Source organism: Haemaphysalis longicornis, unplaced genomic scaffold (genome assembly GCF_048455015.1).
Source record: "Haemaphysalis longicornis isolate Haplotype H1 unplaced genomic scaffold, Haemaphysalis longicornis Haplotype H1 scaffold_59, whole genome shotgun sequence".
Classification (NCBI taxonomy): domain Eukaryota; kingdom Metazoa; phylum Arthropoda; class Arachnida; order Ixodida; family Ixodidae; genus Haemaphysalis; species Haemaphysalis longicornis.
In genome coordinates, this window is record NW_027526403.1 from 1546117 (window position 1) to 1573435 (window position 27319).

General features: G+C 48.6%; 2 protein-coding genes and 1 non-coding gene across 3 annotated transcripts; all 3 read right to left on the reverse strand.

Moving 5' to 3' along the window:
• Nucleotides 1-2828: 2828 nt before the first annotated feature.
• Nucleotides 2829-4607, reverse strand: LOC144141008 (uncharacterized). Its single transcript, XM_077672492.1, has one exon. The coding sequence runs from the start codon at nt 3935-3937 to the stop codon at nt 2966-2968; it is 972 nt and encodes a 323-aa protein (XP_077528618.1). The 5' UTR covers nt 3938-4607; the 3' UTR covers nt 2829-2965.
• A 713-nt stretch (nt 4608-5320) lies between these two features.
• Nucleotides 5321-6870, reverse strand: LOC144141006 (uncharacterized). The gene is made up of 2 exons (XM_077672486.1): nt 5391-6870; nt 5321-5331 (listed from the first exon to the last, which is right to left on the reverse strand). Exons 1-2 carry the CDS (start codon nt 6868-6870, stop codon nt 5321-5323), a joined length of 1491 nt encoding a protein of 496 aa, XP_077528612.1.
• Nucleotides 6871-11381: 4511 nt separating this feature from the next.
• Nucleotides 11382-11453, reverse strand: Trnak-uuu (transfer RNA lysine (anticodon UUU)). Its single transcript has one exon. It is a non-coding gene; the product is annotated as a tRNA-Lys (tRNA).
• Between the last annotated feature and the right edge of the window lie 15866 nt (nt 11454-27319).

Genomic DNA, 27319 nt, shown 5'->3' on the forward strand with positions numbered 1-27319 from the left:
GCGCATCGGCGTCGGTGTGTTTGCGGCCAGATCAAATGAGCACTCGAATATCGTACTCTCGTAAGCGAAGGGCCCAGCTTCCAAGACGACCAGATGGATCCCCCAAAGAAGATAGCCAGCGTAGGGTGTGGTGGTCGGTGATTACGTCGAAGGGTCTGCCGTACAAGTAGGGACGAATTTTGCTTATGGCCCACACAATAGCCAGACTCTCCGTAACAGAGTAGTTTTCCTCCGCTCTTGTGAGTGTCCGGCTCGCATAAGCAACGACGAATTCGTCGAAGCCAGATTTCGGTTGGGCGAGCACAGCGCCCAGGCCAACACCGTTGGCGTCAGTATGAAGCTCAGTAGCGACCGACGGGTCAAAATGGCGGAAGATCGGTGGACACGTAAGCACAGAACGGAGCTTTTTAAAAGCCGCGTGACAGTCTGAAGACCAATGAGCAATGTCATTGGACCCGTTCAGAAGCTTCGTTAGAGGTGCCATTATCGACGCAAAGCTCCTCTCAGAATCGTCGGAAGTACGAGGAGAGGCCAATAAAGCTTCGGAGCTGCCTGGTGGTGGTGGGGTTAGGAAACTCGGCGACCGCACGAAGTTTGTTAGGATCAGGACTGACGCCATCTTTGTACACAACGTGACCTAAAATTGTTAGTTGGCGGGCAGCAAAGCGGCACTTCTTGAGGTTAAGCTGAAGTCCTGCATCCGTGAGGCATTTCAAGACTTGTCGGAGGCGGGTTATATGCGTGTCGAAATCGGAAAAGACGACAATATCATCAAGGTAACAGGGCAGGTTTTTCACTTAAGGCCGCGCAAAATATTGTCCATCATGTGTTTAAACGTTGCAGGCGCGTTGCAAAGGCCAAAAGGCATGACGGTAAACTAGTACAAGCTATTATGTGTTACAAAGGCCGTTTTCTGACGATCAGCATCCGCCATTGCACCTGCCAGTAGCCAGACCTTAAATGAAACGAAGAAAAGAACTCGGCTCCTTGCAAAGTGTCGAGAGCGTCGAATATTCTGGGGAGAGGGTAGACATCCTTGCGTGTTATTTTGTTGAGTCGGCGATAATCAACTCAGAAGCGAATGAATCCGTCCTACTTTGTAACGAGAACAACTGTTGACGCCCACGGGCTGTTCGAAGGCTGTATGACGCCACGTTCAAGCATGTCGTCCACATGACTGTCAATAACGCCACGTTCTTTGGCTGATACACGATACGGCCGTTGTAATGGCGGGTGAGTTCCTATGTCGATGTGATGAGTAACCGTAGATGAGCGGCCCAAGGAGGATTGCTGGCAGTGGAACGACGAGAGGAAATCTTGAAGCATGGCTAGAAGTCGGTTTCGTTCAGGCGCAGGAAGACTCTCGTCGGTTGAGCGAAGGAAAACCGAGGTATCCGGGGCTGGAGCGAAGGGGTCAAGGAGAGCAAGTGAAGCGTCCGATGAGTTATTGGGAACGTCGGTGACGAGGAGGGTTTCAATCTCTTCTACACGACCCAGGCACAGATCACGGAACAGTGTAGCTGAATAGGAATAAAGTTGCCAATAAACATAGAGCTGAACCCATGCTGCAATTCTAAAACTGCGAACGGAAGCGGGAAGCATTGTCGGAAGGGCTGACCAGCCTGTGGCGTCCGGAACTGAGTCGGACAGAACGGGTACAAGTACGACAGAGCTAGGAGGAACGTCGGTGTCTTCGGCGACAACTAGGCGAAAAGAGGCAGGGGGCTCGTCCGATGAGGCGTCTTGAACTGAAAATACCTCCAGCTGAGCACAGCCGCAATCGATGACGGCTTCGTGGGTCGACAGAAAATCCCAACCGAGAATGACGTCGTGGGAGCACAAAGTGAGCACGATAAACTCAATGATGTAAGTGATGTGTTTAATGGTGACCCGTGCTGTGCACGCAGCAGCAGGCCGGATGTGTTGTGCGCTGGAAGTGCGGAGTGTGAGATCGGACACTGGCGTCGTCACCTTGGGTAATTTGGGGCAGACCGTTTCGCTGATTACTGACACGGCAGCACCGGTATCGACAAGAGCGATTACGGCGAGTCCTTCAACAGTAACATTATTGGCATTATGGGGTAAAAATCGTGGACTTAATATTTTCGACGTGGACCCAGCTCTTGCCTCAGGAACTGCGGCGACTAGTTGCTGACGAAGTGGCGGCTCATACACCACGTAGGATGGCGACTGAAACGACTCATCGTATGAGACGGCTTGGCGGTGACAGAAACGGGCGACGTGGCGGCGACACGACACATGAAGCAGATGGGGCGGTTATCACGCGTTCGCCACACGTTGGGCGCATGAGGTGTTGGTCGGGGCGGCGACATTGACGGAAGCTGCGGGGATCGTGGGGTGCAAAGCGCTGCCTGCTGGCGAGATCGTAACAATGCTGCTGTGTAGGTTAGCGGCGGCGATATGGGAGCAGCCACAGGCCCGGATGGGCCGGCCGAAGGGAGAGCGTCGGCGACTTGTTCCCGTATCGCTTGCTGAAATGTTGAAGACAATGGGAGCGCTGATACCATAGCGGGTGCACACGATAGAAGAGGTAGTTGACGCGCGAATTCTTGGCGAATAAAATCTTGAATGTGGGGCATCAGGAAAGACTCCTCGCTGCCGACGACCAATACCGAAAGGGGCTCTCCCGGCTATGACTCTGAGCACCGCGTGAAAAGCCGCTGCGTGCGGACCTCGTCGAAGCTCTGACACCAGTTGATTACGTTCCCGACAGTCTGTGGATCTTTACTCTCTGTATTGTAAGCGACGAGCGGCTCGTAAAGGATCGAGACAACTACATGATGGCAGGAACAAGATTGAGTGGAGGGTTTATTGGCATGTCGTTATATAGGCAAGAGCGTGATAACAACCAAGAGCACTGCGCGTGTCGCGCTGTCGTGATAAAGTTTAGGCACACAGCGCATGCCCGATACATCCTCTGGGGGGAATACAGAAGCACAACAGTTCACGTTAGTTGATTAAAGTCTTGATCGTAACGAAGCCGGCTTGGTGGCTTGACTGCTCGCCCCGACCTCCTTGGCACCTGCGTTGGTCTTGGAGGGGTTGCCAGCACTGCTTGAGGGGCCCGTAAAGGGTCCGCACCATCGGCGAACGACGGCTGTTGCTGCGACGGTGCAGGCACTGTAACACCACTGGCGCTGCTCGATGAAGGTGCACTAGAGTCGACAGACGTGCTGTCGGGTGAGCCGTAGTCGTCATCGTCACTTGCGCCTGCTGCACACTGTTCGCGAGTCGCAAGGAGGTGCCGTCTGTTACGTCGAAACACACGACCATCTTCCGTTTCCACCTCGTAAGACCTCGGAGAAGTTCTTCTAGTCACAGTTCCTTTCGGTGACCATGTTGCGTTCCTAAGCCTTACTACCGACCCTTTATCTAAGGGCGATAAAGGTGTCCCGCTGCTGGACTGGCGATGCTTCTTGACCGCCGTAGACTGCACGTCGCCGAAGTCTGGTACATCAGATCTGAGACGTCTACCTTGAAGAAGTTCTCCGGGGGATCTGCCGTCCTCAAGCGGCGTAGAACGGTAGGCAAGGAGGCCTAGCCAAAAGTCGTCGCCCGAGTCTTCACTTTTCTTCAGGAGGCGCTTCACTATCTGTACACCTTTCTCTGCCAGACCATTAGACTGTGGGTAGTGCGGACTTGACGTAACATGATTGAAGTCATATTTTCTTGCGAATTCTGCAAATTCGTAGCTCGAAAACTGCGGCCCGTTGTCTGTGCACACCTCGAGAGGCACGCCGTACCTGGCGAACATGGCGCTGAGTGCCGCAATCGATGTGTTTGCAGTGGTGTCTCGTAGTTGCTGGACTTCGGGGAAGTTTGAATGCGCGTCATACGCTACGATGTACGAACTGCCCCCAAACGAAAAAATGTCCACACCAACACGGAACCATGCGCACAATGGGACTGGGCGCATAATTAATGGCTCTTTCGGTTGCTTGTATGAATACTTCCGACACGTAGAGCAACTCTGAACCATCAAGGAGATGTCGTTGCTGAGCCCAGGCCAAAAAACCAGACGCCGTGCTCTCTCTTTGCATTTCTGCAATCCTAGGTGCCCGGCATGAATTCGTCCTAGGATTTCACGTCGCATGCTTTTTGGTATGACCACTTTTGTTCCCTTTAGCAGTATTCCGTTCACGATGGAAAGCTCCGAGGAAAATGGCTTCAGCTCCCCCTGCACGCTTTCACAATTTGACAGGTTGGATATTACCGTGCTCAGGTAGCAGTCACGAGCAGTTTCGTGCACCAGCTTCTGCCGCGTAGCACCCGTGACCAAGTAGCCCAGGATTTGCACAGCGTGCACCTCCACGTCATCTGCGGCACCAGCGCGGTCGTCCAGCGTAGCCGGTGACGTCCTAGACAACATGTCAGCCAGGATGAGGTGTTTTCCTGGTACGTACTGCAATAGGAAATCGTATTTCAAAAGCCTCAAGAAGAACCTCTGAAGGCGGGGTGGCATCTCACAAATCCCTTTCGCAGCAATGGACAGGAGGGGTTTATGGTCAGTTTCAATGATGATTTTGTGACCGTACACGAATTGGTGAAACTTCTCGCAGCCGAAAGAAATGCTAAGGGCCTCTTTTTCAATCTGCGCGTAACGCTGTTCAGTTTGCGTTAGCGCACGGGATGCATAGGCCACTGGTCGCCACTCGCTACCATGGTGATACTGCAACAGGGCTGCGCCCACGCCGTCTTTTGATGCATCGCACGTTATCTTGGACTGCTTCCGGGGATCAAAAATAGCAAGCACGGGCGTGGTGCTTAGAATCTGCAAAATGGTTTTCCACTCTTTGCGGTGGTTGTCAGTCCATTCAAACACCACGCGCTGTTTGATAAGCGCACGCAAAAGCGCAGTCCGCTCAGACAAGCGTGGCACGTACTTGGCAAAGTAATTGAGCACACCGAGCATGTGCTGAACGTCGCATTTGTTTTTGGGCTCCGGCGTTTCAAGCAGGCTTTTTACAAGCTTTGGGTCTGGCGATATGCCTTCACGCCCTATTATATCGGCAAGGAACTGTATTTCCGTAACCCCAAACTTGCACTTTTTTGCGTTGAACGTTAAGCCTGCTTTTCGGCCGCCTTCAAGGTTGCCAACAGTCTCTGATCATGTTCTTCTTTGTTTGCTCCCCACACCAACACGTCATCGATGTACACATGAACACCGGGAAGGCCCTCAAATACTTGACTCATCGCTCTTTGGAAAACTTCGGGCGCGGAGGCGATGCCGAATTGCAATCGGAGGTAACGGTACCTGCCAAATGGAGTAGCAAAAGTGCATATTTTGGATGTCTGTTCGTCAAGTGCAATCTGGTGAAAGCGTGAATTCGCGTCCAAGCAACTAAACACAGTGGCCCCCGCCAATTCACCTTCCATGTCCTCACGTCTCGGAAGCTGGTAGTGCTCTCTTTTGATGTGCTCTTTAATTTTTCTCGGGTCCATGCAAATCCGAATTCTGCCGTCCTTTTTCTTGACAGTGACCAAGGGGCTTACCCAGTCCGTAGGCTCGTTTTCTTTGACGATGATATTCTCGCGCTCCAGTCTATGCAGCTCGTCCTGAAGAGGCTCCCGCAGGGACAGGGGGCCACGCCGTGCTGGTTGCACCACAGGAACAGCTGTTGGTTGCAAGACAATGCTGTACGGTTGCTTCAGGCATCCTAAAACCTGAAAGAGGTGCTTGAAGTTTTTAACCGGCACATACTCTGAAGCACCTATACTGGCCACTGTGCGCTGAAAAAGCCCCAGGGATTCACTCGCATCCAGTCCTAGTATGGCTTGACGACCATTTTTGACGACAAAGAACCGCACTGTGGTGGAAGCATTGCCGATGGTCACTTTCTGCGACATTGCTCCGAAGTGCGCTATGACGCCTCCGTTGTAGGCCCGTAGCACCGAGCTGGTAGCCGTCAGTTGCTCGGCAGCACGCAGTTTCCTGTACACTGAAAATGGGAGAAGGCTGGCCTGTGACCCGGTGTCTACTTTGAGAGACACCTTTTTGCCCGCAACCTCAGCTTCAACCATCCAGTCTTTGCTTCCTCCCTTCCGAGCGCCGACCTCAAGAATGGCGAAGTTATCATCAAAGTCGTCTTTGCTGACATCGGCAATTATAGATGTTCCTGGACAGCACACTGCAAAATGGTGAAGCAAGTGGCACACGTTGCATTTCTTTCCGTATGCCGGGCACTGCCGCGGTCTGTGGTGCCGGTCGCACTTTTTGCAGCGGTACTGAGTGTTGCTATCCCGGGCATTTTTGCCTTTTGGTACATATGCGGGCCCTGCAATAGTATCAATATTGCTGTGCGTAGCGCCCCAGACCTCGTTTCTCTGCGTCACAGATTCGGCTACCTTGCAAAATTCTTCTCCCTTCCCTAACGTTAACTGCTGTTCCCGAAGCATTTTTTCGCGCAACTTCGGGTTATTCGTGCCGAACACTATTTGGTCCCGGATCATAGAATCACGCTGGTCTCCAAAATTGCACTGCCCAGCTTGCTTCTTGAGGTCTCGAACAAATTTTTCAAACGGTTCTCCGTCTGCTTGCCTCCTCGAGCGAAACACATATCGTTCATGCACTTCGTTGCTCAACCTCGGAACAGTAGGACTCGAACTTGCTAACACGGTTGCGTAGTCTTCCTTGCATTCCTGTGCTTCAAACGTGAAGGTGTTGAACACGTCCAAGGCGTCGTCACCCGCCACGCTCAGGAGAAGCGTCGCTTTTGCCGCTTCACTCCGAGGTTGCTCTTTCGTTGTGGTCGCCACGAGAAACAGGTCAAACTTCTGTTTGAAGCGTTTCCATTGCTCGGAGAGGTTTCCGGTCAGTTGCAAGGGTGGCGGAGCCTTCAGTAATTCCATCGTTGTCGTTGCCCCGATCCCACTTCTGGCACCATGTATTGTAAGCGACGAGCGGTTTGTAAAGGATCGAGACAACTACATGATGGCAGGAACAAGAATGAGTGGAGGGTTTATTGGCATGTCGTTATATAGGCAAGAGCGTGATAACAACCAAGAGCACTGCGCGTGTCGCGCTGTCGTGATAAAGTTTAGGCACACAGCGCATGCCCGATAAACTCTCAACATCTGAAAGGCGTCGTCGTCTAGCCCCTTAATGAGATGCTTGATCTTGTCAGCCTCGCTCATAGAAGTGTCTGGCCGCTTGCACAGGCCGATTACGTCTTCTATGTAACTCGTGAATGTTTCGCCATTGTTCTGCGCCCGCTCTCGCAAAAGTTGTTCGGCGAGAAGTTTCCGGTCGGCTTGGCGGCCAAACACTTTCAGAAAATCCGTCTTGAAAGCTGACCAAGACTGCAAGTCGGCTCCATGGTTGAGGTACCACGTCTCAGCGAGTCGCTTGGAGGAGAATGGGACATTGTTCAGCTTCATTTGTCATCCCATCTTTTATGTGCGCTCACCCTTTCATACGATGACAGCTAATCCTCGACGTCCTGGTCGTCATCGCCATAAAACATGGGTGGGAATGCACCGGAACAGACGATCGGGGGTTGCGAGGGAGACGTCATTTCCCAAGGGTATTCAGTGGACAGGACGCGACGGAGACTTCTGCTTCGTAACTCCACGCTGCGGTGAGGACGGGAACCAGCGCACTCCACCAATTGAAGAGGTGTTTATTGGCAGGGAATGGTAGCGTTAGAGGTAACGGTATTCAGGTAGGCACTGAGACTAGCCGGAGCGATGATCATGATGGAGCGAGCTGTCAGACATCGTGGCGCGTTCTCTCCGAGGCCGGTGCTACCTCCTCGGCGTCTTCACAGTCCCCATTCACTACGTACCCATTATTGCCCATGGCCACCGTATCAGAGCATACCGACATAGGGTATAGCGCGTCCTTTGTAGTGCCTGATAGCATACTCTAATTGGGCAAATCTTTGGCGCTACACTTAACATAAACACTCCTGCAAGTATAGGGAAAAATAGCACCGCCGGTAGCGTAGTGGTCATTGCAATAGACGCGTATTCTGGAGATCGTGGAATCGGACCCCACCCGGCGGGAATTTTTCGTCCACTTTCTTTCTGTCTATCCAAGTGCCCTGTCTGTTTTAATGACCTACTAACACTTTCCCTTTGCATTCCAAGGTTGTCTTGACTGGCAACCCTTATTTTGTCCTAATTCAACGAGCACCTCATTTCCCATTCTGATTAGATTATTGATTGATGGATTGTAAGGTTTAACTTCCCGACGCAACGCAGGCGATGAGGCGCGTGGTAGTGGAGGGCTCCAGAATAATTTTGACCACCTGGGGATCTTGAACGTGCATCGAAATCTCGCACACACGGGCGCCCATTCTGATTCTCTATTTATATGGTTAAGAGAAAAGGTGCCTGGCTATAAGGTTAACTGTATGATAGAGAAATCTCATTGAAAAGACGTCACAGAGAAGTGACATCGAAAAGACATTCAAGACCGGCTCCCGGACGGGACGTTAGAATAAACAATGTAATGTTTTTAATGTGTCTTCTCTCGCATATATATATATATATATATATATATATATATATATATATATATATATATATATATATATATATATATATATAGCAGAACAGAAAGATACGGCACGAGGGACTGAGTAAGGACACATATCAAGGTTGCCGTCGTCATTGGCAGTGCTATTCGGCTGTTTCAGAGATATTCAATAGTGCCGAATGACGTGTGTTTGTAATGTTTTTTTAATACGGTGCTCCCGCGGTAGTCGAGGGCTGGCGCTAGTTGACCGGCCTCAGAGAACTTGTAAATATAAACCCCCCCGGTAAAAGTCGAGAGGGGAGCCGCTGCGGGGTAGCGTTATTGGTTAACGCACCGCACGCGTTATGCGGAGATGTGGGTTCGACTCCCGCTCCCGAGAAAACGGCGGATTTTTTCTCGACCTATATTTTCGCCTATTTAGCACTGTATTAAAGAAACATGACAAACACACGTCATTCGGCGCTATTAAATATCTCAGAAACAGCCGAATAGCACTGGCAATGACGACTGCAACCTTGATATATATATATATATATATATATATATATATATATATATATATATATATATATATATATATATATAAACTGGCATGCTGGCGATGGGGCCGAAGGCGTGGTAATCACAAAGTAAGAAACCTCGGGAACAGCAAGAGCGGAGGGTTTGTTTCGACTTCGAGACAAGTCTTCTACAGGAATGATGGCTTCGATCGCTTTCGGAAGAGAGCATATTTATTTTATTTATTCAAAAATACCCCTAAAGGCCCTCACTAGGAGGGTATTACATAGGGGGCAGGATACATTGAGAACGACAAAAAAAAGAATACTAGCAGCACGTTAATACGCAAACAAATAAATACAAGTGGGTGTGAGGAAAAAAAAAAGCAAGAAAGAAGGAAAAACAAACAAAAAATCTTGAAGGAACTCTATGTCGAATATGTCGACTTAGAGTTCCTTCGAATTTCGAATATGTCGAATGTGGAAAGCGGGTTTACGAATGGCCAACGATACCACACACAAACATACGTGAATAACACAAACGCGAAGCGGGAATCTTCCTTATTGGAAGTATGGACAAAAAATGAACAACGAAGAGAGAGACGGCAAGATAGTTGGAGAGAAAAAAAGGAAGAAAGGGAGATGAAAGAGCACTGAACAGGAATTCGAGTGGTGGCGGAAACGCGAAAAGCTCAACAGCGTCCGAAAGTGGGGTTGTAGAACAAAGGAGAGAAGGCAATATATCTTCCGCCGCTAGCCATCACTATGCTAACGCCCAGACGCTCGGAGGGATCGCGTTTCCGTTGATTGAAAGCGAGTGTCCCGCCATATGTTCGGAAAGTGCGAACAAGGCATTTTGGAGCCCGTTTATGGGCCCGTTCCCGGAGCTGAGACAATTAGAGGATGTTTTGTGTGTCGTGCACAAGGAAACGGTCCACCACCATTCCACCGTTCCCTCGCCGGACGGACGCCTTTCGAGAACGGGGCGCTAGGCCGAGTTTTCAGGTCTTTGTTAAGAGCTGCCACTTTGCAGTTCAGCGACAACCCGTGCGTCGTCGGTGTCTCTTCTCCGCTGAGTGGGGGATGGGAGGGAAACAGCCAAACCAGAACGCAAGCTGGTCAACGGGATGGGGGGGGGGGGGGAAACGGAGAAAATAAACCCCGATGGTTCGGTAGCCGGGCTTAGAAGACGACTGTAGGTGCAAGGGAGGGAAAAATAGAATTTGCAAGCAGTCAAAAATGTAACCAGTCCGCGGGGGCGAATAATGTTAAGAGCGGCAAAGATATGTGCGCTCGAGTAATAACGCAGACCCCAAAATTGTATTTCTTATCTTCCGGGTTATGCGCCATATCTAAACGTTTAAATCCTTCAACCAATTTTCGAACACGTGTTTTGGGGAGTTGGTAAACCGAAGTTTTTGCTGAAAGAGCACCGGCACTAAGCAACATTACTTAATTGTAAGATTGTGACGGAGATTTAGAAAAAAGTTTCCCAAGGTATAACACAATATTATAAAAGAGAGAATTAAAAAAAAGGATAGGAGTGAACACGAAGAGCGGAAAAGAAGAGAAGGAATAAAAATGAAAACAAAAACGGAAAGACATCAGCAATGTGGGAAAAAAACACTGAACAAACGCTCACGTGCATGTGATTTCGAGAATCCGGTTCCGTCTACAAACAAAGCGCCACTGACACGGTTATGTAGATGACAATGTTTTAATCGCTGCAAGTGTGCCTGGGTCCTCATTTATACCTTTTGTGATTGTATTGAATCGGTATATGAGGCATGATTCACGTTGTTCTCGTTCGCGGTTTGACCTGAACCCCATCTGTAAGAGCGTGACGCTTAGTTTATCGAAAGAATGATCTGGAAGGCTGAGGTATCTGGAGAGGGGCAGGGTCGGGCGCGTTTTGGCGTGCGCTTTGTGATTATTGAACCGGAGCCTGAGAGAGGTCCCTGTTTGCCCTATACATTGCATTCTTGGCCATTCGTAAACCCGCTTTCCACATTCGACATATCTGCTCTCTTCCGAAGCGACCGAAGGCATCATTCCTGTAGAAGACTTGTCTCGAAGTCGAAACGTTGAAATACACCCTCCGCTGTTGCTGTTACCGAGGTTTCTTACTTTGTATAAATATATGTATATATATAAATATATATATATATATATATATATATATATATATATATATATATATATATATATATATATATATATATAGTAAGGAAATGAGGGGCTCGTTGAGGAAATACAGAAACATAGGTCGGCAGTCTACAACGCCAAAGGAGGCATAGGGGTGTGGTTAGGCTCTATTTTTTAATACGGTTAATGAAGTATAATTTTTTTTAAATATAAGAAAGAAAGAAAGAAAGAAAAACACGCGCCCAGAGTGGGGACCGAACCCACGCCTTTCGATTAAATCTCGGATGCCTTACCAATTCGGCTATCTGGGCGACTGTGTTCACCTTAACTTTCTGGGCTATTTATATTTACTACAAGTGTATCTGACGCTTGAGGGTGGTAGCCAGCGCCACTCTGACTACACGGGGGGAAGGGGACCTTCTTTTCAACCCCCGTGGCGTAACTCAAACGTCTACAGCCTGTCATGAGCGGGTAACTGGCGGGAAGCCCTCCTATGCTACCCTGGCATGAAGGCTGCCACAACCGAGACCCTCGCTAGGCTTTCGCAGAATAATATAGTAAGGAAATGAGGGGCTCGTTGAGGAAATACAGAAACATAGGTCGGCCGTCTACAACGCCAAAGGAGGCATAGGGGTGTGGTTCGGCTCTATTTTTTACAATGGTTAATGAAGTTAAGATTTTTTTTAATAAAAGGTAGAAAGAAAGAAAGAAAAACACGCGCCCAGAGTGGGGACCGAACCCACGCCTTTCGATGAGATCTCGAATGCCTTACCAATTCGGCTATCTGGGCGACTGTGTTCACCTTCACTTTCTGGGCTATTTATATTTACTACAAGTGTATATGACGCTTGAGGGTGGTAGCCAGCGCCACTCTGACTACACGGGGAGAAGGGGACTTCTTTTCAACCCCCGGGGCGTGACTCAAACGTCTACAGCCTGTCATGAGCGGGTAACTGGGGGGAAGCCCTCTTATGCTACCTACGCATCAAGGCTGCCAGAACCGAGACCCTCGCTAGGCTTTCGCAGAATAATATAGTAAGGAAATGAGGGGCTCGTTGAGGAAATACAGAAACATAGGTCGGCAGTCTACAACGCCAAAGGAGGCATAGGGGCGTGTTTAGGCTCTTTTTTTATTATGGTTAATGAAGTTGAGATTTTTTTATATATAAGGAAGGAAGAAAGAAAGAAAAACACGCGCCCAGAGTGGGGACCGAACCCCCGCCTTTCGATTACATCTCGATTGCCTTACAAATTCGGCTATCTGGGCGACTGTGTTCACCTTCACTTTCTGGGCTATTTATATATACTACAAGTGTATCTGACGCTTGAGGGTGGTAGCCAGCGCCACTCTGACTACACGGGGAGAAGGGGACCTTCTTTTCAACCCCCGGGGCGTGACTCAAACGTCTACAGCCTGTCAGGAGCGGGTAACTGGCGGGAAGCCCTCTTATGCTACCTAGGCATCAAGGCTGCCAGAACCGAGACCCTCGCTAGGCTTTCGCAGAATAATATAGTAAGGAAATGAGGGGCTCGTTGAGGAAATACAGAAACATAGGTCGGCAGTCTACAACGCCGAAGGAGGCATAGGGGTGTGGTTAGGCTCTATTTTTTAATACGGTTAATGAAGTTAGATTTTTTTAAATATAAGGAAGAAAGAAAGAAAGAAAAACATGCGCCCAGAGTGGGGACCGAACCCACGCCTTTCGATTAGATCTCGAATGCCTTACCAATTCGGCTATCTGTGCGACTGTTTTCCCCTTCACTTTCTGGGCTATTTATATTAACTACAAGTGTATATGACGCATGAGGGTGGTAGCCAGCGCCACTCTGACTACACGGGGAGAAGGGGACCTTCTTTTCAACCCCCGGGGCGTGACTCAAACGTCTACAGCCTGTCATGAGCGGGTAACTGGGGGGAAGCCCTTTTATGCTACCTACGCATCAAGGCTGCCAGAACCGAGACCCTCGCTAGGCTTTCGCAGAATAATATAGTAAGGAAATGAGGGGCTCGTTGAGGAAATACAGAAACATAGGTCGGCAGTCTACAACGCCAAAGGAGGCATAGGGGCGTGTTTAGGCTCTTTTTTTATTATGGTTAATGAAGTTGAGATTTTTTTATATATAAGGAAGGAAGAAAGGAAGAAAAACAGGCGCCCAGAGTGGGGACCGAACCCAAGCCTTTCGAATACATCTCGATTGCCTTACCAATTCGGCTATCTGGGCGACTGTGTTCACCTTCACTTTCTGGGCTATTTATATATACTACAAGTGTATCTGACGCTTGAGGGTGGTAGCCAGCGCCACTCTGACTACACGGGGAGAAGGGGACCTTCTTTTCAACCCCCGGGGCGTGAATCAAACGTCTACAGCCTGTTAGGAGCGGGTAACTGGCGGGAAGCCCTCTTATGCTACCTAGGCATCAAGGCTGCCAGAACCGAGACCCTCGCTGGGCTTTCGCAGAATAATATAGTAAGGAAATGAGGGGCTCGTTGAGGAAATACAGAAACATAGGTCGGCAGTCTACAACGCCAAAGGAGGCATAGGGGTGTGGTTAGGCTCTATTTTTTAATACGGTTAATGAAGTTAGATTTTTTTAAATATAAGGAAGAAAGAAAGAAAGAAAAACATGCGCCCAGAGTGGGGACCAAACCCACGCATTTCGATAAGATCTCGAATGCCTTACCAATTCGGCTATCTGGGCGACTGTTTTCACCTTCACTTTCTGGGCTATTTATATTTACTACAAGTGTATATGACGCATGAGGGTGGTAGCCAGCGCCACTCTGACTACACGGGGAGAAGGGGACCTTCTTTTCAACCCCCGGGGCGTGACTCAAACGTCTACAGCCTGTCATGAGCGGGTAACTGGGGGGAAGCCCTTTTATGCTACCTACGCATCAAGGCTGCCAGAACCGAGACCCTCGCTAGGCTTTCGCAGAATAATATAGTAAGGAAATGAGGGGCTCGTTGAGGAAATACAGAAACATAGGTCGGCAGTCTACAACGCCGAAGGAGGCATAGGGGTGTGGTTAGGCTCTATTTTTTAATACGGTTAATGAAGTTAGATTTTTTTAAATATAAGGAAGAAAGAAAGAAAGAAAAACATGCGCCCAGAGTGGGGACCGAACCCACGCCTTTCGATTAGATCTCGAATGCCTTACCAATTCGGCTATCTGTGCGACTGTTTTCCCCTTCACTTTCTGGGCTATTTATATTAACTACAAGTGTATATGACGCATGAGGGTGGTAGCCAGCGCCACTCTGACTACACGGGGAGAAGGGGACCTTCTTTTCAACCCCCGGGGCGTGACTCAAACGTCTACAGCCTGTCATGAGCGGGTAACTGGGGGGAAGCCCTTTTATGCTACCTACGCATCAAGGCTGCCAGAACCGAGACCCTCGCTAGGCTTTCGCAGAATAATATAGTAAGGAAATGAGGGGCTCGTTGAGGAAATACAGAAACATAGGTCGGCAGTCTACAACGCCAAAGGAGGCATAGGGGCGTGTTTAGGCTCTTTTTTTATTATGGTTAATGAAGTTGAGATTTTTTTATATATAAGGAAGGAAGAAAGAAAGAAAAACACGCGCCCAGAGTGGGGACCGAACCCAAGCCTTTCGAATACATCTCGATTGCCTTACCAATTCGGCTATCTGGGCGACTGTGTTCACCTTCACTTTCTGGGCTATTTATATATACTACAAGTGTATCTGACGCTTGAGGGTGGTAGCCAGCGCCACTCTGACTACACAGGGAGAAGGGGACCTTCTTTTCAACCCCCGGGGCGTGAATCAAACGTCTACAGCCTGTTAGGAGCGGGTAACTGGCGGGAAGCCCTCTTATGCTACCTAGGCATCAAGGCTGCCAGAACCGAGACCCTCGCTGGGCTTTCGCAGAATAATATAGTAAGGAAATGAGGGGCTCGTTGAGGAAATACAGAAACATAGGTCGGCAGTCTACAACGCCAAAGGAGGCATAGGGGTGTGGTTAGGCTCTATTTTTTAATACGGTTAATGAAGTTAGATTTTTTTAAATATAAGGAAGAAAGAAAGAAAGAAAAACATGCGCCCAGAGTGGGGACCAAACCCACGCATTTCGATAAGATCTCGAATGCCTTACCAATTCGGCTATCTGGGCGACTGTTTTCACCTTCACTTTCTGGGCTATTTATATTTACTACAAGTGTATCTGACGCTTGAGGATGGTAGCCAGCGCCACTCTGACTACACGGGGAGAAGGGGACCTTCTTTTCAACCCCCGGGGCGTGACTCAAACGTCTACAGCCTGTCATGAGCGGGTAACTTGCGGGAAGCCCTCTTATGCTACCTAGGCATCAAGGCTGCCAGAACCGAGACCCTCGCTAGGCTTTCGCAGAATAATATAGTAAGAAATGACGGGCTCTTTGAGGAAATACAGAAACATAGGTCGGCAGTCAACAACGCCAAAGGAGGCATAGGGGTGTGGTTAGGCTCTATTTTTTACAATGGTTAAAGAAACTAAGATTTTTTTTAATATAAGGAAGAAAAAAAGAAAGAAAAACATGCGCCCAGAGTGGGGACCGAACCCACGCCTTTCGATTAGATCTCGAATGCCTTACGAATTCGGCTATCTGGGCGAGTGTGTTCACCTCCACTTTCTGGGCTATATATATTTACTACAATTGTATCTGACGCTTGAGGGTGGTAGCCAGCGCCACTCTGACTGCACGGGGAGAAGGGGACCTTCTTTTCAACCCCCGGGGCGTGACTCAAACGTCTACAGCCTGTCATGAGCGGGTAACTGGCGGGAAGCCCTCCTATGCTACCCTGGCATGAAGGCTGCCACAACCGAGACCCTCGCTAGGCTTTCGCAGAATAATATAGTAAGGAAATGAGGGGCTCGTTGAGGAAATACAGAAACATAGGTCGGCCGTCTACAACGCCAAAGGAGGCATAGGGGTGTGGTTCGGCTCTATTTTTTACAATGGTTAATGAAGTTAAGATTTTTTTTAATAAAAGGTAGAAAGAAAGAAAGAAAAACACGCGCCCAGAGTGGGGACCGAACCCACGCCTTTCGATGAGATCTCGAATGCCTTACCAATTCGGCTATCTGGGCGACTGTGTTCACCTTCACTTTCTGGGCTATTTATATTTACTACAAGTGTATATGACGCTTGAGGGTGGTAGCCAGCGCCACTCTGACTACACGGGGAGAAGGGGACTTCTTTTCAACCCCCGGGGCGTGACTCAAACGTCTACAGCCTGTCATGAGCGGGTAACTGGGGGGAAGCCCTCTTATGCTACCTACGCATCAAGGCTGCCAGAACCGAGACCCTCGCTAGGCTTTCGCAGAATAATATAGTAAGGAAATGAGGGGCTCGTTGAGGAAATACAGAAACATAGGTCGGCAGTCTACAACGCCAAAGGAGGTATAGGGGCGTGGTTAGGCTCTATTTTTTATTATGGTTAATGAAGTTGAGATTTTTTTATATATCAGGAAGGAAGAAAGAAAGAAAAACACGCGCCCAGAGTGGGGACCGAACCCCCGCCTTTCGATTACATCTCGATTGCCTTACCAATTCGGCTATCTGGGCGACTGTGTTCACCTTCACTTTCTGGGCTATTTATATATACTACAAGTGTATCTGACGCTTGAGGGTGGTAGCCAGCGCCACTCTGACTACACGGGGAGAAGGGGACCTTCTTTTCAACCCCCGGGGCGTGACTCAAACGTCTACAGCCTGTCAGGAGCGGGTAACTGGCGGGAAGCCCTCTTATGCTACCTAGGCATCAAGGCTGCCAGAACCGAGACCCTCGCTAGGCTTTCGCAGAATAATATAGTAAGGAAATGAGGGGCTCGTTGAGGAAATACAGAAATATAGGTCGGCAGTCTACAATGCCGAAGGAGGCATAGGGGCGTGGTTAGGCTCTATTTTTTAATACGGTTAATGAAGTTCGATTTTTTTAAATATAAGGAAGAAAGAAAGAAAGAAAAACATGCGCCCAGAGTGGGGACCGAACCCACGCCTTTCGATTAGATCTTGAATGCCTTACCAATTCGGCTATCTGGGCGACTGTTTTCACCTTCACTTTCTGGGCTATTTATATTTACTACAAGTGTATATGACGCATGAGGGTGGTAGCCAGCGCCACTCTGACTACACGGGGAGAAGGGGACCTTCTTTTCAACCCCCGGGGCGTGACTCAAACGTCTACAGCCTGTCATGAGCGGGTAACTGGGGGGAAGCCCTTTTATGCTACCTACGCATCAAGGCTGCCAGAACCGAGACCCTCGCTAGGCTTTCGCAGAATAATATAGTAAGGAAATGAGGGGCTCGTTGAGGAAATACAGAAACATAGGTCGGCAGTCTACAACGCCAAAGGAGGCATAGGGGCGTGTTTAGGCTCTTTTTTTATTATGGTTAATGAAGTTGAGATTTTTTTATATATAAGGAAGGAAGAAAGAAAGAAAAACACGCGCCCAGAGTGGGGACCGAACCCCCGCCTTTCGATTACATCTCGATTGCCTTACAAATTCGGCTATCTGGGCGACTGTGTTCACCTTCACTTTCTGGGCTATTTATATATACTACAAGTGTATCTGACGCTTGAGGGTGGTAGCCAGCGCCACTCTGACTACACGGGGAGAAGGGGACCTTCTTTTCAACCCCCGGGGCGTGACTCAAACGTCTACAGCCTGTCAGGAGCGGGTAACTGGCGGGAAGCCCTCTTATGCTACCTAGGCATCAAGGCTGCCAGAACCGAGACCCTCGCTAGGCTTTCGCAGAATAATATAGTAAGGAAATGAGGGGCTCGTTGAGGAAATACAGAAACATAGGTCGGCAGTCTACAACGCCGAAGGAGGCATAGGGGTGTGGTTAGGCTCTATTTTTTAATACGGTTAATGAAGTTAGATTTTTTTAAATATAAGGAAGAAAGAAAGAAAGAAAAACATGCGCCCAGAGTGGGGACCGAACCCACGCCTTTCGATTAGATCTCGAATGCCTTACCAATTCGGCTATCTGTGCGACTGTTTTCCCCTTCACTTTCTGGGCTATTTATATTAACTACAAGTGTATATGACGCATGAGGGTGGTAGCCAGCGCCACTCTGACTACACGGGGAGAAGGGGACCTTCTTTTCAACCCCCGGGGCGTGACTCAAACGTCTACAGCCTGTCATGAGCGGGTAACTGGGGGGAAGCCCTTTTATGCTACCTACGCATCAAGGCTGCCAGAACCGAGACCCTCGCTAGGCTTTCGCAGAATAATATAGTAAGGAAATGAGGGGCTCGTTGAGGAAATACAGAAACATAGGTCGGCAGTCTACAACGCCAAAGGAGGCATAGGGGCGTGTTTAGGCTCTTTTTTTATTATGGTTAATGAAGTTGAGATTTTTTTATATATAAGGAAGGAAGAAAGGAAGAAAAACACGCGCCCAGAGTGGGGACCGAACCCAAGCCTTTCGAATACATCTCGATTGCCTTACCAATTCGGCTATCTGGGCGACTGTGTTCACCTTCACTTTCTGGGCTATTTATATATACTACAAGTGTATCTGACGCTTGAGGGTGGTAGCCAGCGCCACTCTGACTACACGGGGAGAAGGGGACCTTCTTTTCAACCCCCGGGGCGTGAATCAAACGTCTACAGCCTGTTAGGAGCGGGTAACTGGCGGGAAGCCCTCTTATGCTACCTAGGCATCAAGGCTGCCAGAACCGAGACCCTCGCTGGGCTTTCGCAGAATAATATAGTAAGGAAATGAGGGGCTCGTTGAGGAAATACAGAAACATAGGTCGGCAGTCTACAACGCCAAAGGAGGCATAGGGGTGTGGTTAGGCTCTATTTTTTAATACGGTTAATGAAGTTAGATTTTTTTAAATATAAGGAAGAAAGAAAGAAAGAAAAACATGCGCCCAGAGTGGGGACCAAACCCACGTATTTCGATAAGATCTCGAATGCCTTACCAATTCGGCTATCTGGGCGACTGTTTTCACCTTCACTTTCTGGGCTATTTATATTTACTACAAGTGTATATGACGCATGAGGGTGGTAGCCAGCGCCACTCTGACTACACGGGGAGAAGGGGACCTTCTTTTCAACCCCCGGGGCGTGACTCAAACGTCTACAGCCTGTCATGAGCGGGTAACTGGGGGGAAGCCCTTTTATGCTACCTACGCATCAAGGCTGCCAGAACCGAGACCCTCGCTAGGCTTTCGCAGAATAATATAGTAAGGAAATGAGGGGCTCGTTGAGGAAATACAGAAACATAGGTCGGCAGTCTACAACGCCGAAGGAGGCATAGGGGTGTGGTTAGGCTCTATTTTTTAATACGGTTAATGAAGTTAGATTTTTTTAAATATAAGGAAGAAAGAAAGAAAGAAAAACATGCGCCCAGAGTGGGGACCGAACCCACGCCTTTCGATTAGATCTCGAATGCCTTACCAATTCGGCTATCTGTGCGACTGTTTTCCCCTTCACTTTCTGGGCTATTTATATTAACTACAAGTGTATATGACGCATGAGGGTGGTAGCCAGCGCCACTCTGACTACACGGGGAGAAGGGGACCTTCTTTTCAACCCCCGGGGCGTGACTCAAACGTCTACAGCCTGTCATGAGCGGGTAACTGGGGGGAAGCCCTTTTATGCTACCTACGCATCAAGGCTGCCAGAACCGAGACCCTCGCTAGGCTTTCGCAGAATAATATAGTAAGGAAATGAGGGGCTCGTTGAGGAAATACAGAAACATAGGTCGGCAGTCTACAACGCCAAAGGAGGCATAGGGGCGTGTTTAGGCTCTTTTTTTATTATGGTTAATGAAGTTGAGATTTTTTTATATATAAGGAAGGAAGAAAGAAAGAAAAACACGCGCCCAGAGTGGGGACCGAACCCAAGCCTTTCGAATACATCTCGATTGCCTTACCAATTCGGCTATCTGGGCGACTGTGTTCACCTTCACTTTCTGGGCTATTTATATATACTACAAGTGTATCTGACGCTTGAGGGTGGTAGCCAGCGCCACTCTGACTACACGGGGAGAAGGGGACCTTCTTTTCAACCCCCGGGGCGTGAATCAAACGTCTACAGCCTGTTAGGAGCGGGTAACTGGCGGGAAGCCCTCTTATGCTACCTAGGCATCAAGGCTGCCAGAACCGAGACCCTCGCTGGGCTTTCGCAGAATAATATAGTAAGGAAATGAGGGGCTCGTTGAGGAAATACAGAAACATAGGTCGGCAGTCTACAACGCCAAAGGAGGCATAGGGGTGTGGTTAGGCTCTATTTTTTAATACGGTTAATGAAGTTAGATTTTTTTAAATATAAGGAAGAAAGAAAGAAAGAAAAACATGCGCCCAGAGTGGGGACCAAACCCACGCATTTCGATAAGATCTCGAATGCCTTACCAATTCGGCTATCTGGGCGACTGTTTTCACCTTCACTTTCTGGGCTATTTATATTTACTACAAGTGTATCTGACGCTTGAGGATGGTAGCCAGCGCCACTCTGACTACACGGGGAGAAGGGGACCTTCTTTTCAACCCCCGGGGCGTGACTCAAACGTCTACAGCCTGTCATGAGCGGGTAACTTGCGGGAAGCCCTCTTATGCTACCTAGGCATCAAGGCTGCCAGAACCGAGACCCTCGCTAGGCTTTCGCAGAATAATATAGTAAGAAATGACGGGCTCTTTGAGGAAATACAGAAACATAGGTCGGCAGTCAACAACGCCAAAGGAGGCATAGGGGTGTGGTTAGGCTCTATTTTTTACAATGGTTAAAGAAACTAAGATTTTTTTTAATATAAGGAAGAAAAAAAGAAAGAAAAACATGCGCCCAGAGTGGGGACCGAACCCACGCCTTTCGATTAGATCTCGAATGCCTTACGAATTCGGCTATCTGGGCGAGTGTGTTCACCTCCACTTTCTGGGCTATATATATTTACTACAATTGTATCTGACGCTTGAGGGTGGTAGCCAGCGCCACTCTGACTGCACGGGGAGAAGGGGACCTTCTTTTCAACCCCCGGGGCGTGACTCAAACGTCTACAGCCTGTCATGAGCGGGTAACTATCGGGAAGCCCTCTTATGCTACCTAGGCATCAAGGCTGCCAGAACCGAGACCCTCGCTAGGTTTTCGCAGAATAATAAAGTAAAGAAATGAGGGGCTCGTTGAGGAAATGCAGAAACATAGGTCGGCCGTCTACAACGCCAAAGGAGGCTAATGGGTGTGGTTAGGCTCTGTTTTTTAATTCGGGTAATGAAGTTAAGATTTTTAAATATAAGGCAGAAAAAAAAAAAAAAAAGCGCCCAGATTGGGGAATGAACCCCCGCCTTTCGATTACATCTCGATTGCCTTACCAATTCGGCTATCTGGGCGACTGTGTTCACCTTCACTTTCTGGGCTATTTATATATACTACAAGTGTATCTGACGCTTGAGGGTGGTAGCCAGCGCCACTCTGACTACACGGGGAGAAGGGGACCTTCTTTTCAACCCCCGGGGCGTGACTCAAACGTCTACAGCCTGTCAGGAGCGGGTAACTGGCGGGAAGCCCTCTTATGCTACCTAGGCATCAAGGCTGCCAGAACCGAGACCCTCGCTAGGCTTTCGCAGAATAATATAGTAAGGAAATGAGGGGCTCGTTGAGGAAATACAGAAACATAGGTCGGCAGTCTACAACGCCGAAGGAGGCATAGGGGTGTGGTTAGGCTCTATTTTTTAATACGGTTAATGAAGTTAGATTTTTTTAAATATAAGGAAGAAAGAAAGAAAGAAAAACATGCGCCCAGAGTGGGGACCGAACCCACGCCTTTCGATTAGATCTCGAATGCCTTACCAATTCGGCTATCTGGGCGACTGTTTTCCCCTTCACTTTCTGGGCTATTTATATTAACTACAAGTGTATATGACGCATGAGGGTGGTAGCCAGCGCCACTCTGACTACACGGGGAGAAGGGGACCTTCTTTTCAACCCCCGGGGCGTGACTCAAACGTCTACAGCCTGTCATGAGCGGGTAACTGGGGGGAAGCCCTTTTATGCTACCTACGCATCAAGGCTGCCAGAACCGAGACCCTCGCTAGGCTTTCGCAGAATAATATAGTAAGGAAATGAGGGGCTCGTTGAGGAAATACAGAAACATAGGTCGGCAGTCTACAACGCCAAAGGAGGCATAGGGGCGTGTTTAGGCTCTTTTTTTATTATGGTTAATGAAGTTGAGATTTTTTTATATATAAGGAAGGAAGAAAGAAAGAAAAACACGCGCCCAGAGTGGGGACCGAACCCAAGCCTTTCGAATACATCTCGATTGCCTTACCAATTCGGCTATCTGGGCGACTGTGTTCACCTTCACTTTCTGGGCTATTTATATATACTACAAGTGTATCTGACGCTTGAGGGTGGTAGCCAGCGCCACTCTGACTACACGGGGAGAAGGGGACCTTCTTTTCAACCCCCGGGGCGTGAATCAAACGTCTACAGCCTGTTAGGAGCGGGTAACTGGCGGGAAGCCCTCTTATGCTACCTAGGCATCAAGGCTGCCAGAACCGAGACCCTCGCTGGGCTTTCGCAGAATAATATAGTAAGGAAATGAGGGGCTCGTTGAGGAAATACAGAAACATAGGTCGGCAGTCTACAACGCCAAAGGAGGCATAGGGGTGTGGTTAGGCTCTATTTTTTAATACGGTTAATGAAGTTAGATTTTTTTAAATATAAGGAAGAAAGAAAGAAAGAAAAACATGCGCCCAGAGTGGGGACCAAACCCACGCATTTCGATAAGATCTCGAATGCCTTACCAATTCGGCTATCTGGGCGACTGTTTTCACCTTCACTTTCTGGGCTATTTATATTTACTACAAGTGTATCTGACGCTTGAGGATGGTAGCCAGCGCCACTCTGACTACACGGGGAGAAGGGGACCTTCTTTTCAACCCCCGGGGCGTGACTCAAACGTCTACAGCCTGTCATGAGCGGGTAACTTGCGGGAAGCCCTCTTATGCTACCTAGGCATCAAGGCTGCCAGAACCGAGACCCTCGCTAGGCTTTCGCAGAATAATATAGTAAGAAATGACGGGCTCGTTGAGGAAATACAGAAACATAGGTCGGCAGTCAACAACGCCAAAGGAGGCATAGGGGTGTGGTTAGGCTCTATTTTTTACAATGGTTAAAGAAACTAAGATTTTTTTTTAATATAAGGAAGAAAAAAAGAAAGAAAAACATGCGCCCAGAGTGGGGACCGAACCCACGCCTTTCGATTAGATCTCGAATGCCTTACGAATTCGGCTATCTGGGCGACTGTGTTCACCTCCACTTTCTGGGCTATATATATTTACTACAATTGTATCTGACGCTTGAGGGTGGTAGCCAGCGCCACTCTGACTGCACGGGGAGAAGGGGACCTTCTTTTCAACCCCCGGGGCGTGACTCAAACGTCTACAGCCTGTCATGAGCGGGTAACTATCGGGAAGCCCTCTTATGCTACATAGGCATCAAGGCTGCCAGAACCGAGACCCTCGCTAGGTTTTCGCAGAATAATAAAGTAAAGAAATGAGGGGCTCGTTGAGGAAATGCAGAAACATAGGTCGGCCGTCTACAACGCCAAAGGAGGCTAATGGGTGTGGTTAGGCTCTGTTTTTTAATTCGGGTAATGAAGTTAAGATTTTTAAATATAAGGCAGAAAGAAAAAAAAACACGCGCCCAGATTGGGGAATGAACCCACGCCTTTCGATTAGATCTCGAATGCCTTACAAATTCGGCTATCTGAGCGACTGTGTTCACCTTCACTTTCTCGGCTATATAAATATACTACAAGTGTATCTGACGCTTGAGGGTGGTAGCCAGCGCCACTCTGACTACACGGGGAGAAGGGGACCTTCTTTTCAACCCCCGGGGCGTGACTCAAACGTCTACAGCCTGTCATAAGCGGGTAACTGGCGGGAAGCCCTCTTATGCTACCTAGGCATCAAGACTGCCAGAGCCGAGACCCTCGCTAGGCTGTCGCATAATAATATCGAATGAGGGGCTCGTTGAGGAAATATAGAAACATAGGTCAGCAGTCTACAACGCCAAAGGAGGCATAGGGGTGTGGTTAGGCTCTATTTTTTACTATGGTGAATGAAGTTAAGATTTTTTTTAATATAAAGAAGAAAGAAAGAAAGAAAAACACGCGCCCAGAGTGAGGACCAAACCCACGCCTTTCGGTTAGATCTCAAATGCCTTACCAATTCGGCTATCTGGGCGACTGTGTTCACCTTCAGTTTCTGGGCTATTTATATTTACTACAAGTGTATCTGACGCTTGAGGGTGGTAGCCAGCGCCACTATGACTACACGGGGCGAAGGGGACCTTCTTTTTAACCCCCGGGGCGTGACTCAAACGTCTACAGCCGGTCAGGAGCGGGTAACTGGCGGCAAGCCCTCTTATGCTACCTAGGCATCAAGGCTGCCAGAACCGAGAGCCTCGCCAGGCTTTCGCAGAATAATATAGTAAGGAAATGAGGGGCTGGTTGAGGAAATACAGAAACATTGGTCGGCAGTCTACAACGCCAAAGGAGGCATAGGGGTGGGGTTAGGCTCTATTTTTTAATACGGTAATGAAGTTAGATTTTTTTAAATATAAGAAAGAAAGAAAGAAAGAAAGAAAAACACGCGCCCAGAGTTGGGACCGAACCTACGCCTTTCGATTAAATCTCGGATGCCTTACCAATTCGGCTATCTGGGCGACTGTGTTCACCTTAACTTTCTGGGCTATTTATATTTACTACAAGTGTATCTGATGCTTGAGGGTGGTAGCCAGCGCCACTCTGACTACACGGGAGAAAGGGGACCTTCTTTTCAACCCCCGGGGCGTAACTCAAACGTCTACAGCCTGTCATGAGCGGGTAATTGGGGGGAAGCCCTCTTATGCTACCTACGCATCAAGGCTGCCAGAACCGAGACCCTCGCTAGGCTTTCGCAGAATAATATTGTAAGGAAATGAGGGGCTCGTTGAGGAAATACAGAAACATAGGTCGGCAGTCTACAACGCCAAAGGAGGCATAGGGGCGTGGTTAGGCTCTTTTTTTATTATGGTTAATGAAGTTGAGATTTTTTTATATATAAGGAAGGAAGAAAGAAAGAAAAACACGCGCCCAGAGTGGGGACCGAACCCCCGCCTTTCGATTACATCTCGATTGCCTTACCAATTCGGCTATCTGGGCGACTGTGTTCACCTTCACTTTCTGGGCTATTTATATATACTACAAGTGTATCTGACGCTTGAGGGTGGTAGCCAGCGCCACTCTGACTACACGGGGAGAAGGGGACCTTCTTTTCAACCCCCGGCGCGTGACTCAAACGTCTACAGCCTGTCAGGGGCGGGTAACTGGCGGGAAGCCCTCTTATGCTACCTAGGCATCAAGGCTGCCAGAACCGAGACCCTCGCTAGGCTTTCGCAGAATAATATAGTAAGGAAATGAGGGGCTCGTTGAGGAAATACAGAAGTATAGGTCGGCAGTCTACAACGCCGAAGGAGGCATAGGGGTGTGGTTAGGCTCTATTTTTTAATACGGTTAATGAAGTTAGATTTTTTTAAATATAAGGAAGAAAGAAAGAAAGAAAAACATGCGCCCAGAGTGGGGACCGAACCCACGCCTTTCGATTAGATCTTGAATGGCTTACCAATTCGGCTATCTGGGCGACTGTTTTCACCTTCACTTTCTGGGCTATTTATATTTACTACAAGTGTATATGACGCATGAGGGTGGTAGCCAGCGCCACTCTGACTACACGGGGAGAAGGGGACCTTCTTTTCAACCCCCGGGGCGTGACTCAAACGTCTACAGCCTGTCATGAGCGGGTAACTGGGGGGAAGCCCTTTTATGCTACCTACGCATCAAGGCTGCCAGAACCGAGACCCTCGCTAGACTTTCGCAGAATAATATAGTAAGGAAATGAGGGGCTCGTTGAGGAAATACAGAAACATAGGTCGGCAGTCTACAACGCCGAAGGAGGCATAGGGGTGTGGTTAGGCTCTATTTTTTACAATGGTTAAAGAAACTAAGATTTTTTTTAATATAAGGAAGAAAGAAAGAAAGAAAAACATGCGCCCAGAGTGGGGACCGAACCCACGCCTTTCGATTAGATCTCGAATGCCTTACGAATTCGGCTATCTGGGCGACTGTGTTCACCTCCACTTTCTGGGTTATATATATTTACTACAATTGTATCTGACGCTTGAGGGTGGTAGCCAGCGCCACTCTGACTGCACGGGGAGAAGGGGACCTTCTTTTCAACCCCCGGGGCGTGACTCAAACGTCTACAGCCTGTCATGGGCGGGTAACTATCGGGAAGCCCTCTTATGCTACCTAGGCATCAAGGCTGCCAGAACCGAGACCCTCGCTAGGCTTTCGCCGAATAATAAAGTAAAGAAATGAGGGGCTCGTTGAGGAAATGCAGAAACATAGGTCGGCCGTCTACAACGCCAAAGGAGGCTAATGGGTGTGGTTAGGCTCTGTTTTTAATACGGGTAATGAAGTTAAGATTTTTTAAATATAAGGCAGAAAGAAAAAAAAACACGCGCCCAGATTGGGGAATGAACCCACGCCTTTCGATTAGATCTCGAATGCCTTACCAATTCGGCTATCTGGGCGACTGTGTTCACCTTCACTTTCTCGGCTATATAAATATACTACAAGTGTATCTGACGCTTGAGGGTGGTAGCCAGCGCCACTCTGACTACACGGGGAGAAGGGGACCTTCTTTTCAACCCCCGGGGCGTGACTCAAACGTCTACAGCCTGTCATAAACGGGTAACTGGCGGGAAGCCCTCTTATGCTACCTAGGCATCAAGACTGCCAGAGCCGAGACCCTCGCTAGGCTGTCGCATAATAATATCGAATGAGGGGCTCGTTGAGGAAATATAGAAACATAGGTCAGCAGTCTACAACGCCAAAGGAGGCATAGGGGTGTGGTTAGGCTCTATTTTTTACTATGGTCAATGAAGTTAAGATTTTTTTTTAATATAAAGAAGAAAGAAAGAAAGAAAAACACGCGCCCAGAGTGAGGACCAAACCCACGCCTTTCGGTTAGATCTCAAATGCCTTACCAATTCGGCTATCTGGGCGACTGTGTTCACCTTCAGTTTCTGGGCTATTTATATTTACTACAAGTGTATCTGACGCTTGAGGGTGGTAGCCAGCGCCACTATGACTACACGGGGCGAAGGGGACCTTC